Raw genomic sequence first — 13148 nt, 5'->3', positions numbered from 1 at the left:
TTTATACAGTCCAATATGCGTTAAAGGATCACAAACAGGTCATGAAATCCTTGTAGGGTAAAGTGGGACTATTTTGCCTCTTTGGGATCAAATGGAATCTTTACATGAGAATCAATCTAAGTAGTAAGTGAACGTGGATCATGTAAGCAAAAACCAAAGGTTGTTTATACAATCTTTTATTTACAAATAATAATTTGACTGTACAATAAATAAGTTGTATTAATTCCTTTACATTTTGTAAACATGAAATCATAGCTTACAATGACGGCCGTTGTGAGAGAGACTTATTAACCAGTGTTAACCGCCCCTCCACTTCTTTCATTCAGAGTTAATGAATCGCCACCTTTCTCGTATACAGGTGTTGATTTTGCGGGACCTTTGTTTGTGAAGAACATCAATCGAGATTCTACGAAAGTCTGGATAGCCCTGTTCACGTGTTGTTCTACGCGAGCTGTTCATCTCGATGTGATGCTGATACTTTCTTAATATATTTCAAACATTTGTGGCGCGATTCGGTTCTCCAGTACAAATCATATCGGACAATGCAAAGACATTTGTATCGGCCTCTGAATACCTTAGATTATTCTCAGATAACTCTCCTGTAATACATTATAGTGTGAATCATCGTATAGACTGGTCATTCAATTTGGAAAAGGCGCCCTGGTGGGGTGGCATCTTTGAAAGACTCATTAAATCAATGAAAAGGTGTCTAAAGAAAACCATCGGAAATGCCAAGTTATCCTATGATGAACTCCTAACCATAGTAGTTGAAATAGAGACAATTCCAAATTGTAGACCCCTTTCATATGTGTCATCCGAGGACTGCGAGGAACCATTAACTCCATCTCATTTGTTGTATGGACGTCGTTTGTTGGGCCTTCCAGATAGTGAACGTTCATATTTTAATGAAGATTATAACCCAGAGCGCCCTAGCAATTTGAGAAAGAGACATTTTCATATGAACATTTTTGGTCTCGGTGGAAGTTAGAATATCTCTTTGCGTAATAGTCACAGAACAAGCTGGAGTCAAACTTCAAACACCGTCTCAATTGGAGATATCGTCATTGTCAAGGATGAACACCAACCACGTAGTTTGTGGAAACTAGGCAAAGTCAAGAAACTCATTACTGGAGCCGATGGATTGTCGAGAGGTGCGGTTGTAAGAGTTAGCGGTCATGGAAAGTCATTTACTCTTCGTCGTCCTATCCAACTATTATATCTATTAGAACTCAATCATCAATCAAACACGGTAGAAGATCTTGAAAGGCCACGTCCAATAGAACCACAAGCGATTGTGCCAGATCCAATGGAACCTATGCCAGGTCAACGTCCACGTCGTTTGGCAGCAATCCAATCTGATGCTAAGCGAAAGGAATGGATAAACCGATTAACCAATTGTGATGGACGATTTGACAGTCATTGATTTATCGATCCTCTATCAGTTGAACATAGTAATCTAGTAATAAGTGTTTTATTGTGATATCCATTTTCATGTAGGACATTCGAATGGCTATCAGGGGAGTGTGAGAGAGACTTATTAACCAAGACTATAATTATTCCCCTTTTACGAACTCTTTAGTTATGAAGATACATCCTTTCTGTTGTTTATGTATGACGCTGTAAATTCCATTCGAAGAAATCCATAATAAATCCATAATATCCATTTATACAGTCTTCTTACAATTAACCATCGCATCAGGTGCTACTGGCATAAGTAGTAACCGCCATAGGAGGTCAAAATATCCTACATGGTCCGAGTGAGACGGGATTTATCGGAAAAGTTAATCATAAAGGTGTGTGAAAATTCTGACATTTTTGGCGGTAAAAAGCCCTCACTGCACTTCAGTGAACATTTGTAAGTTTTCTGAACATTTTAATCATGTCAAAAGAAGAAATAAGCCGTAAAAAACGAGTTAAAGGTGGACATAGAACTTCAGTGAAGCGCCTTATATCCATGGCGGACGAATATCCCAAAATACCAGTATCAACCCTTCAAGAAAAAGAAGTTATCCTCCGTGACATTAATAATGATCTGCTTGCCCTCGTCAACGAAGATGAAATAGAGGACGAAATTGGACAAGCAGATGAGTATTCAGAATTAATTCGCACATCCATTGCCAATATTAAAATGTCCATAGCTAAATTAACTATTTCAACCCAAAATACTCAACAAACACAACACAATCATCATGATACAAGCCAGGTTCACACCACATATGATAATCATTCCAATTCAAGGAGCAATTCACCTGCTGCTGAAACTAATAGGCCCAGATCCAGAACTACATCACACCTTAAACTACCTAAACTCACCATGAAGGAATTTGATGGTAAATTAGATCAATGGTCATCCTTCTGTGATTCATTTGAAGCCACAATCCATAAACATCCTCATTTACCAGACATTGATTAATTCAATTACCTAAACAGTTTATTGAAAGATGATGCTGCTCTAGCCATTAATGGTCTGTCCTTAACATCAGAAATTTATCATAAAGCTATTGAAATCCTCTGCAAAAGATTTGTACTTATTGTCGACAACCACATGTTTCAAATTCCTGTATGAATGTTACTAACATTGAAGCTAGAAAAGATGTCCTGAGAAAATTAAGAAAATGCTTTGTTTGTCTTACAAAGGACCATTTTGGTAGAAACTGTGAAGCCAAGACTTGCTATAGGTGTAGTGGTAGACATCACATATAACACACAGTCATGGAATGGTAATCAACAGTATCCTTATTCCAATCAACATATTCAACAAGCCCATAATCGATTAAACCAAGAATCTCAGAACAATAATCAATTAAGTGGAGACAACCAAAATTATCAATCGGCTCAAAATAAACTATCTCAAGATCCATCAAAAAATGGTGCAACTGTGCTGTATGTGGAATCAACAACACCTGTTTTACTTCAGACCGCTGAAAGTGTTGTATTTTCTCCAAATCAGAGTTATAAGAAGGTTAAAATTAGACTTATTTTGGATTGTGGGAGTCAAAGAACCTATCTTTCGACTAGATTTCGAGAATTCCTCCAACTACCCACAGTTGACCAGAAAGACATTATAATTAAAACATTTGGATCCACAGAAGAGTCAACCAAAACTGTAGATGTTGTTTATGTTAATATGCACTGCTCTTGTGGTGACATTCAATTAAGTGCCTTTGTCGTCCCCTTGATCTGTGACCCCTTGACATCTCAACCCATATCTCAAGCTAAGAGATATTTTCCACACCTCTCAGAATTTGAGTTTGCAGATAGTTCAAATATGGAATCTGGTGTAGAGATAGACATGCTCCAGATCAATATTGGAGTCCAATAACTGGGGGTATAATACGAGGGGAGAATGGACCTTCAGCAATATGTACCAAGTCAGGTTGGGTACTCTCAGGCCCTTTACATACGGCAGATATAGATCCACATCAAAATACAAACTTAATCACAACCCATGTGTTGAAGTGTGAAACCAAATTAAGTGAGGAGGTTAATCCTATAATCCAAAATTCTGAACTTGAAAATTGCCTCCATAAGTTTTGGGACTTAAAATCATTGGGTATTAAGCCACTGTCAATCTATGAAGATCTCAGTGATTCCATCTGTTTTAAAGAAGGAAGATATGAAGTCAAGTTGCCCTGGAAGATTCCTCACCCTTTTCTTCCTGACAACTACAGCACCGGCCTTAAACGTTTTAATAATCTAATGAAAAGGTTGCAGGGAGAACCCGAAGTATTACAACCAAGTCATAGAAAATCAGCTGGAAAGCAGTATCTTAGAATTAGTAGATGAAAATGAGAATTATCTACCTCATCGTGGTGTCATTCGGGCTGATAAGGACACAACAAAACTTCACATAGTTTATGACGCGTCAGCAAAAGATCAAGGTCCTTCACTTAATGACTGTTTACTCATTGGACCTCCATTAACCTATAATATTCTTGATATTCTTCTGCGATTCAGAGGGCAGTGGCTATTTACCACTGGTGTGGTAAGCGTGGTAAATAGCCATAAGTATCCTTACAGCTATTTACCTCATGGTGTCATTCGGGCTGATAAGGACACAACAAAACTTCGCATAGTTTATGACGCGTCAGCAAAAGATCAAGGTCCTTCACTTAATGACTGTTTACTCATTGGACCTCCATTAACCTATAATATTCTTGATATTCTTCTGCGATTCAGAGGGCAGTGGCTATTTACCACTGGTGTGGTAAGCGTGGTAAATAGCCATAAGTACCCTTACAGCTATTTACCACGGCGTGGTAAATAAATTTAGTCATGATTTGATATTCTTTTCGGAAAAAATTGCTTAAAACTACCTAAATATTTAAAAAAAAAAACGATTCTGCAATCAAATATTCATCATTTTAATCAAAAATTCCCTTTTTGAAAAATAAATGTCGTGTTTGTTGTACATTCATTTGTTCTTTCGGTAATAGATATTAATTACAAATTAGTCAAAATTTACTTTTAACCTTGTTAATGAAGTGGAAAGCAGGCTTATTACAAGTATATCTTTTCAAAATCATTTGAGAACTAAACTTCCCCAAACGATCGTAAGAGTATTTTGTGTGAGAATAAGTTTTGAAAATAAATTCCTACATTTTATGCAATGTGTCTCCTAATATTACTACATTTTTACAAGTAACTACAGTGGCGTATTTAGGGGGTACTCGAAAAAAATAGGGTAAAGTTTCCCCCACTCCCGTCAATGAAATCCTAGCTACGCCACTGAGTAAGTAGACCTAATGTATATTTCCACAAAAATTGTAATGTTGTATCCTATGGATATTAGGGTGATATGAGAATAAAAATCCCATAAAAGCGCAGACCTAGGTCATGAAGTTAAAATTTTATATTTAGCTCAATACTGTTAAACGCGTTCGCCCCGATACATTTTCGGTATTTTTCGTGTTTGCCCCTTGTTCGTTCGCCCTGGCTCCACAATATTTTGTGACACAATAATCCATGATCCACAAAATTTAGACAAAATGATTAAATATGTGTTTAATAGTCAAACTTGGTCACTTATAAATTTAAAAAGAACCCGTCCGCTATCATGTGACTAAAAAACTGACTTGTTTGTCTTTCATTCAAACCTCTTCCAATTTGTCGTCCAGAAACTTGCCTTCACCAACACAATGTTGTTTTTATTTTTCTTAGTATCCGAAGTATGAACTTCGAAACAAACAAATGAATTATGTGAAAATTGTAAAAACGTCAAGAAAGTGGAATGGTGCAGAAAAGTAGGACGTAAAACTCCAATCATTTCATTTCTCAAGAAAGTGGAAACATGGCTCACTTTTCAACTCGATTCATGCAGCATGAAACAATTTTTTTGCGACCAGGACAAATAATTTTTTAAATTGGACAGTTACGCCAATTTTTTGACCAATCATACTTAAGTCTCAGAAACGTTTTTGTTTTAGCTAAGCCAATGGGTAATAGTGTCCACAGGTCACAGTCAAAATTTGAGCCTTCAAACTCACTTGTGAATTATCCGTGTTTGAAACTAGTATACAGAAGATGTCTGCAGTAACGGTACAGATATTGGCAGTGTTTGATTGTAGTATGTAGTCAAGGTCAGTAGTGATACAGATATTGATAGTGTTTGACTATAGTATAGTTTAGTAATGGAACATATATTGATAGTGTTTGAATGTAGTATGTAGTCGAGGTCAGTAATGATACATATATTATTAGTGTTTGACTGTAGTATAGTTCAGTAATGGAACAGATATTCATAGTGTTTGACTGTAGTAAGTAGTAGAGGTCATTAATGATACGGATAGTGGTAGTGTCTGACTGTAGTATGTAGTCGAGGTCAGTAATGATATATATATTGATAGTGTTTGAATGTAGTATAGTTTAGTAATGATACAGATATTGATAGTGTATGACTGTAGTATGTAGTCAGTCAGGTCAGTAATGATACAGTAATGATATTGGTAGTGTCTGACTGTAGCATGTAGTCTGACCTCCACTACATACTGCAGTCAAACATTATCAATATCTGTACCGTTACTGACCTCTACTACAAACTACAGTCAATATCTGTATCATTACTGACCTTTACTACATACTACAGTCAAACACTATCAATATCTGTTCCATTACTGACCTCTACTACAAACTACAGTCAAACACTATCAATATCTTTATCATTACTGATCTCTACTACAAACTACAGTCAAACACAGTCAATACCTGAATTATTACTGACAGTGACTACATACTACAGTCAAACACAATCAATATCTGTTCCATTACTGACCTCTACTACAAAACTACAGTCAAACACAGTCAATATCTGTATCATTACCGACCTTGACAACATACTACAGTTAAACACAGCCAATACCCGTACCGTTACTGACCTCTACTACAAACTACAGTCAAACACTATCAATATCTGTACCGTTACTGACCTCTACTTCAAACTACAGTAAAAAAAACTATCGATATCTGTATCATTACTGACCTTGACTACATACTACAGTCAAACACTATCAACATCTGTACCATTACTGATCTCTACTACATACTACAGTCAAACACTATCAATATCTGTATCATTACTGACCTTGACTACATACTACAGTTAAACACAGTCAATACCTGAATTATTACTGACCTTGACTACATACTACAGTTAAACACTATCAATATCTGTACCATTACTGACCTCTACTACAAACTACAGTCAAACACTATCAATATCTGTATCATTACTGGCCTTGACTACATACTACAGTTAAACACAGTCAATACCTGAATTATTACTGACCGTAACTACATACTACAGTCAAACAGTATCAATATATGTATCATTACTGACCTCCACTACATACTACAGTGAAACACTATTAATATCTGTATTATTACTGACCTTAACTACATACTTCAATCAATCACTATCAATATCTGCATCATTTCCTACCTCTACTACATACTACAGTTAAACCCGACCTCATACTTCTGTTAAACAGTATTTTCATAGGGCTCGAGTATTTATAAGCTACAGACTGAACGCATTTCGAAAGGCAAGAGCAATGCCTCATAACAATCAACACATTTTAAATTTATAATTTTATAGATTTTTCATTCATAATAATCACTTCTATGACACAATACTAATCAAGAAAGCAATTAGATGCTCAGTAGGAAGACTTTGTTGTTTAGAACAGTTGTCTACAAATCCTACGCATATCATCAGCCGCATTGAGTCTATTTCTATCTTTAGTTTTGATGACTAAAGTGTCGAGGTTCCCTTAGGTTCGTCGTGTTGAGGGGCACCAGAAATCCTGAAACTCTATGATTCTTCTCCTACAATAGCCTGGGAACCAGGAATATACAGTATTATAACTTGGAAATTAAAAATTCAATAAAAGTCTGTCAAAAGCATAGCTTTAAAATGTATATATAGACGAATTGCAGACTAATAGACAGCTGGAAATGCACGCAATACCGAAGTATGATCATAAACACGCATTCCTTATGGTTCACATCACATAGCGATTGAAGAAATTTTCAGACTGAAATTTAGCGTCCAAAATGCCCGAAAACCATAGTCACCGATATTAAATATGGCGGATATTTTTCTTCGCTAGAGATATTAAAATGCTTATTTTAGTGTGTTAACAATGTGAAATGTTCACAATATTTATATTTTTTTAAACCTAACAAGTGTGATTTTTTAAAATGTAAAAAAAAAATGGGATGAAATCCACCATATAAAAAAAAACAGTGGTAAAATTTAATTACCACGTTTTGTCTCCATAAACTAACATGGTGACATTGTCCTTATTTAACAAGTTACCACGCCGTGGTAAATAGCTGTAGGGGTACTTCTGTCTTATTACCACGCTTACCACGCCAGTGTTAAATAGCCACTGCCGATTCAGAGTGAATAAAATTGCTTTTAACAGGTGACATTGAAAAGGCCTTCTTGATGGTATCAATAGCCCAAGAGGATAGAGATGTATGGTGGCCCATGAGCGCCATAGCTGTTTTATTATTTTATTTATGAAAATACCTTTCTTTTGAATTTGAATTCATTTTTATTTCACTTTCATTTTGTTTTTAAATTCATTTCGTTTTTTATTTTACTTTCATTTTGTTTTTAAATTCGTTTTACTTTCATTTTGTTTTTAAATTCGTTTTACTTTCATTTTGTTTTTTATTTTACTTTCATTTTGTTTTTAAATTCATTTTACTTTCATTTCGTTTTACTTTTTATTTTACTTTCGTTTTGTTTTTAAAATCATTTTACTTTTTATTTCACTTTCGTTTTGTTTTCAAAATAATTTTACTTTTACTTTCATTTCACTTTTTATTTTACTTTCACTTTCGTTTTGTTTTTAAAATCATTTTACTTTTACTTTCATTTTCGGTTTTTTAAAAAAAAATTCTTCATTTACTGCGCCATAGTGTCCAGATTATCCAGTCACACTTTTGTCTATCATCCAAGTGTTAGAGTAATACCCCTTGAATGTGGTCGTGCGAGAATTAAACTGTCCTTTTTATACGCCCACATGAATATGTGGTCGTATATTGTCGTAGCCCCTGTCCGTTGGTCCGTCCGTCCGTCGGTCCGTTCGTCAACATTTCTTGTAAGCACTATAGAGACTACAGTTTTTATCTGATTTTGATAAAACTTGGTGTGATGCTTTAGATCGATAAGATCTCGGTCAAGTTCGAATTTGACATATTTTCGATGAACGGTTTGTGAGATATTGCCCTTGACTTAGCACGCCTTGAAATTTGTTAATTTGAAATTGTTCGTGAGAAGGATTGAAGCTACAGTTTTCATCCGATTCTGATGAAACTTGGTGTGATCATTGGAATTCATAAGATCTCGGACAAGTTCTAACTTGACGCATTTTCGATGAATGGTTATTGAGTTATTGCCCTTGACTTTGTTAAAACGCGTCGAAATTTGTCAAAAATAGTTCGTGAGCAGGATTGAAGCTACAGTTTTCAACCGATTCTGATGAAACTTGGTGTGATCATTGGAATTGTTAAGATCTCGGACATTTCGATGAACGGTTTTTGAATTATTGCCCTTGACTTTGTTGAAACGCGTCGAAATTTGTTAAAAATAGTTCGTGAGCAGGTTTGAAGCTACAGTTTTCAACCGATTCTGATGAAACTTGGTGTGATCATTGGAATTGATAAGATCTCGGACAAGTTCTAACTTGACACATTTTCGATGAACGGTTTTTGAGTTATTGCCCTTGACTTTGTAAAAACACGTCAACATTTGTTAAAAATAGTTTGTGAGCAGGATTGAAGCTACAGTTTTCAACCGATTCTGAAGAAACTTGTGGTGATCATTGGAGTTGACAAGATCTCGGACAAGTTCTAACTTGATGCAATTTTGATGAACGGTTTTCGAGTTATTGCCCTTACCTTCGTAAAAACGCGTCAAAATTTGTTCGTGGGCACAATAGAAGCTACAGTCTTCAACCGATTCTGATGAAACTTGGTGTGATCATTGAAATTGATAAGATCTCGGACAGGTTCTAACTTGACGCATTTTCGATGAAATGTTTTTGAGTTAATGCCATTAACTTACGAAAAACGCGTTAAAAGTTGTTTTTTGCCCTTGATTAGAGCTGTGTGATTTAATTGTTTGTTGTATTTGGTTTTCGGGGAAGGGAGGGTTTGATTCTCCCAAATGTACAGGCCTAGGGTGGAGCAGACACTTTATTTAGAAATTAGGATTAAGGGTCTTGATATTGGGTTTTCTTCTGTTCTTATTCTGATCTGAAATTAGAAAAAATAACTCGCCCGATGGGCGAGAAGTATAGTATCTGTTATGTACTGATTGTTTTTAGTTTACTATGAACAATATTATCATTTAAGTTCTTATTTTTTGAATATGCAACTATCATTTTCTGCTTATAGACATGGGGGAATTTCTCTTGAAATTTTTTATAGTGGGCATGAACTATCTTGCTTGCTCGATTGCTGGTTGTATTAAACGGGACAACAAAGGGTGCTATGCCTACATTATGATGAATATTTAGTCCTATAGGTCTTGCTGTATTCAATGTCTCAATCCAATGGGCCTCCCTAGATTGACGGAATTTGGTAGTTTCATCTTCGGGCAAGTCAATTTCTGTACGCTCAATTGGGATTAGGGTGAGATCGTCTATTGAATGGTCGTCGAGGTTGAAATGATTAGAAACAGGCTTGTCTTTCTTTAATTTGATGTCTGACCTATGTGCATTAAAGCGAGTTCGTAAATTATTCTTAGTTTCTCCTACATATTGTTTGGGGCATTTCTTGCATGAAATTAAATATATTACATTCGAATGTTCACATGTTAGATGTTCCTGGATCGGGTACCTTTTATTCGTAGAGTTGCTTACAAAATAATGAGTTTCTGATATAAAGGGACATGTTTTGCATCTACTGGACAAACATGGAGCACTTCTTAAACCTGGAGGTACTTCGGCATAAAGTCTGTTTTTAGCTGCTATCTGTGCTAAGGTGGAATTTTTTATGTTTCGTAAAAATCGTTTAGAGTACCCACGCTCTTTCAGTTTTGAGAAAACAATCGTACAAGCTTGGTTGAAATCAGAAGATCTTGTACAAATTCGATGAAATCGTAAAACTTGTGACTTAGATTGATAGAAGGATGGTGGTTGTTGAGAATTTCAAAGAATTCCCAAAACTGTTCGATAGAATAAGTCCAAACCATAAAAATGTCATCCAAAAAGCGTCCGTAAAAAAGTGGGTCAAATGGACAGAGGGGCAACACCTCACGTTCCCACTCTGCCATGAAAAGGTTTGCGTACGAAGGGGCGAATCGTTTGCCCATTGCTGTCCCTGAAGTTTGTAAATATGTTTTACCATTAAATGTGAAATCGTTTCGACTAAGACAAATCTCTAAAAGCTGTAGAATTGCATCGTCGGGTCTGTTTGGATCTGGGTTTCTATTAAAAGCTTTACGAACTGCCGTTAAACCAGTAGTGTTATCGATATTGGTATACATAGAAGAAACGTCGATAGAAATTAAAATAGCATTAGAGGGAACTCGAAGATTTTTTATTTTATTGACAAAATCGGTTGTGTCTTTAAGGTAGGCGCGATGTTGGCATGCTAGAGGTAGTAAGAAATGATCAATGTATTCTGACACTGCATATGACTCACTACCACAGTCAGATATAATCGGGTGGCCTTTAGGGATTTTATTCGAGATAAACCACTCCTTGGTTGGATTCTTATAGATTTTAGGCAAAGTGTACAAATGTCTCTCGCGACAATCAGGTTTGGCAGACAGATAGTCATATTGTTTCTGTTTGAGATAACTAGTTTTGACTAAATCGGCAAGAATATTATTAATCATGTTAGCAGTTTCTTTGAAAATTGGTTTCGGTAAAATGGCATAATGTTTAGGATTATTCAGTTGATTCTCTGCTTCTGAAACGTAATCCTCCCTATTCAGAATGACACAACATGAACCTTTGTCACTCTTTTTAATAACAATGCTATCGTCTTTCTTAAGTAAGTTTAACGCTTCACGTTCCACTCGTGTGAGATTAGACTTTTCGTGTGTTATGGAAAGGTTCACTGTTTGACTATTCATACTAGCAAACGCTTTCAATATTTCAGAATGGATGGCGACCTGAGGCGGTGTCCACGTGGATTTAGGAATAAACATTGTTCTATCACCACGTGGGGGGTGGTTTCGAAAAAAATATGTGCAGCTAAGATTTCGTTGAAATCGTTCAATGGATGGTCGGAGATAATTCAAGTTAGCTATCTTTGGTGTGGGAATAAACTTAAGTCCACGGTCTAAGATTGAATGCTGAAGGGGTGTGAGAATTTTGCGGCTCAAGTTAACTACAGTTTGGCCTAGCGGTGGCCTCTCAGTATTTTTATCCCCAGTAATTAGTTTAAAGACTTACTCGATGCTTGAAGCTGGTGTATCCAAAACAAATAAATGCTGTTTGCTGTTTCTGGAGACCAATGAAGATTATCAACTGTTTCGAATTCTTCTTCGTAGGGTGGTAAGATTGTTGCGCTGTTGATACTGGACTCCATCATCATGTTGTTGAGGGTGCTGAAGTTCTGTTGTGCTTTCTTCGAGATTTTATTTGAAATGGGTATACATGTGAAGAGGATCTTGGAGTTTGGGAATGTTTTGTTGGCTGTGGCGATTAATTTCTGGGCTTGGTTAAAGGAGGTCTTTGGTATCTGAACACGGTTGTTGAGGCCTACATGAAGAATAATGGTAGTAGGTTTGGGATCATGGTCGTATGATTCCAGGATTGACTGTATGTGATGGATTTGGGCACCGGGGTAAGAATGTATTTCGGTGTCCGAACTGGTTTTGGTAGTTCGATTCAGGTTAGATGATCCAATTATTAAGGTTGATTTCTTTAGAGCAGGTAGTTTCCATAATGATTTGTCCTTGGTTTGGTGATAATACGGTTTGGTAGCGGATATAATGGTCGTCGACGGTGTGATTGGTACTGGTTTGGTAGTTGTTAGAATTGTAGCATTGGGAACGGACTGGGATCTGGTTCGAGGAGGGGAAGGTCTGGATACATGTCTCGACTTGGATGGAGACTGAGGGGTGGTTTGCTGGTCCAAAAACGCACAGAAGGAAGAAAGGTTGGCGGGTCCTGGATCACGTGGTGAAGATTCAGATGGTGTGGAAGGGGAAGACGAGTCTGAAAGTGAAAAGAGAAGGGGTGTGCCCTCTCTACGAGAGCGTTTACCTATGTCTGCTGGACTAGGAGTAGGTGAACTTCGGGCTCGTTTACGGGTTTGGTTCGGCAGCGTGGTAGCTCTAGATGGTGCAGGTGTAGTGTCCATTTTAGTTGGTAGAGATATGGTTACTCTGGTTTTTGTTTCGTTGATTGTTTGGTAGAATTTGGAAATTACAGCTTGAGTGAGACGTTTCCATAGGAGCGACGGGCCCAGGACAGGGCATGAGAAACGATGCGGTCGACGGCAGGTGATGATAAAGGCTTGGTACGAATGGTGGTCAGCTTCTCTTGAAGTGTGGTTTGGTAATGGTCGATCAGGACCTGCGTAACCTTACAGAGCCATGTCCGATTGAGGGATCTAATATTCGCGTCGACAGCTGATGTTTTCATTGCTGGACGGATAAAACTATCCAACTCAGAGACTTC

The 13148-nt window shown here is 36.8% G+C and overlaps 2 protein-coding genes across 2 annotated transcripts; one reads left to right on the top strand and one right to left on the bottom strand.

Annotated features, from left to right (window-relative positions):
• Window positions 1-1879: 1879 nt before the first annotated feature.
• On the top strand, window positions 1880-7253 carry LOTGIDRAFT_164094 (hypothetical protein; the record flags this gene model as incomplete). Its single annotated transcript, XM_009060582.1, has 3 exons — window positions 1880-2346; window positions 2638-2883; window positions 7094-7253. 3 exons carry the CDS (start codon window positions 1880-1882, stop codon window positions 7251-7253), a joined length of 873 nt encoding a protein of 290 aa, XP_009058830.1.
• A 2452-nt stretch (window positions 7254-9705) lies between these two features.
• Window positions 9706-12828, bottom strand: LOTGIDRAFT_164093 (hypothetical protein; the record flags this gene model as incomplete). Its single annotated transcript, XM_009060581.1, has 2 exons — window positions 9706-9765; window positions 12229-12828. 2 exons carry the CDS (start codon window positions 12826-12828, stop codon window positions 9706-9708), a joined length of 660 nt encoding a protein of 219 aa, XP_009058829.1.
• Between the last annotated feature and the right edge of the window lie 320 nt (window positions 12829-13148).

This window comes from Lottia gigantea, assembly GCF_000327385.1.
Source record: "Lottia gigantea unplaced genomic scaffold LOTGIsca_43, whole genome shotgun sequence".
NCBI classification, from domain to species: Eukaryota; Metazoa; Mollusca; class Gastropoda; family Lottiidae; genus Lottia; species Lottia gigantea.
The sequence above is the reverse complement of the archived record's forward strand: the minus strand, read 5'-3'. Positions and strand labels throughout refer to the sequence as shown.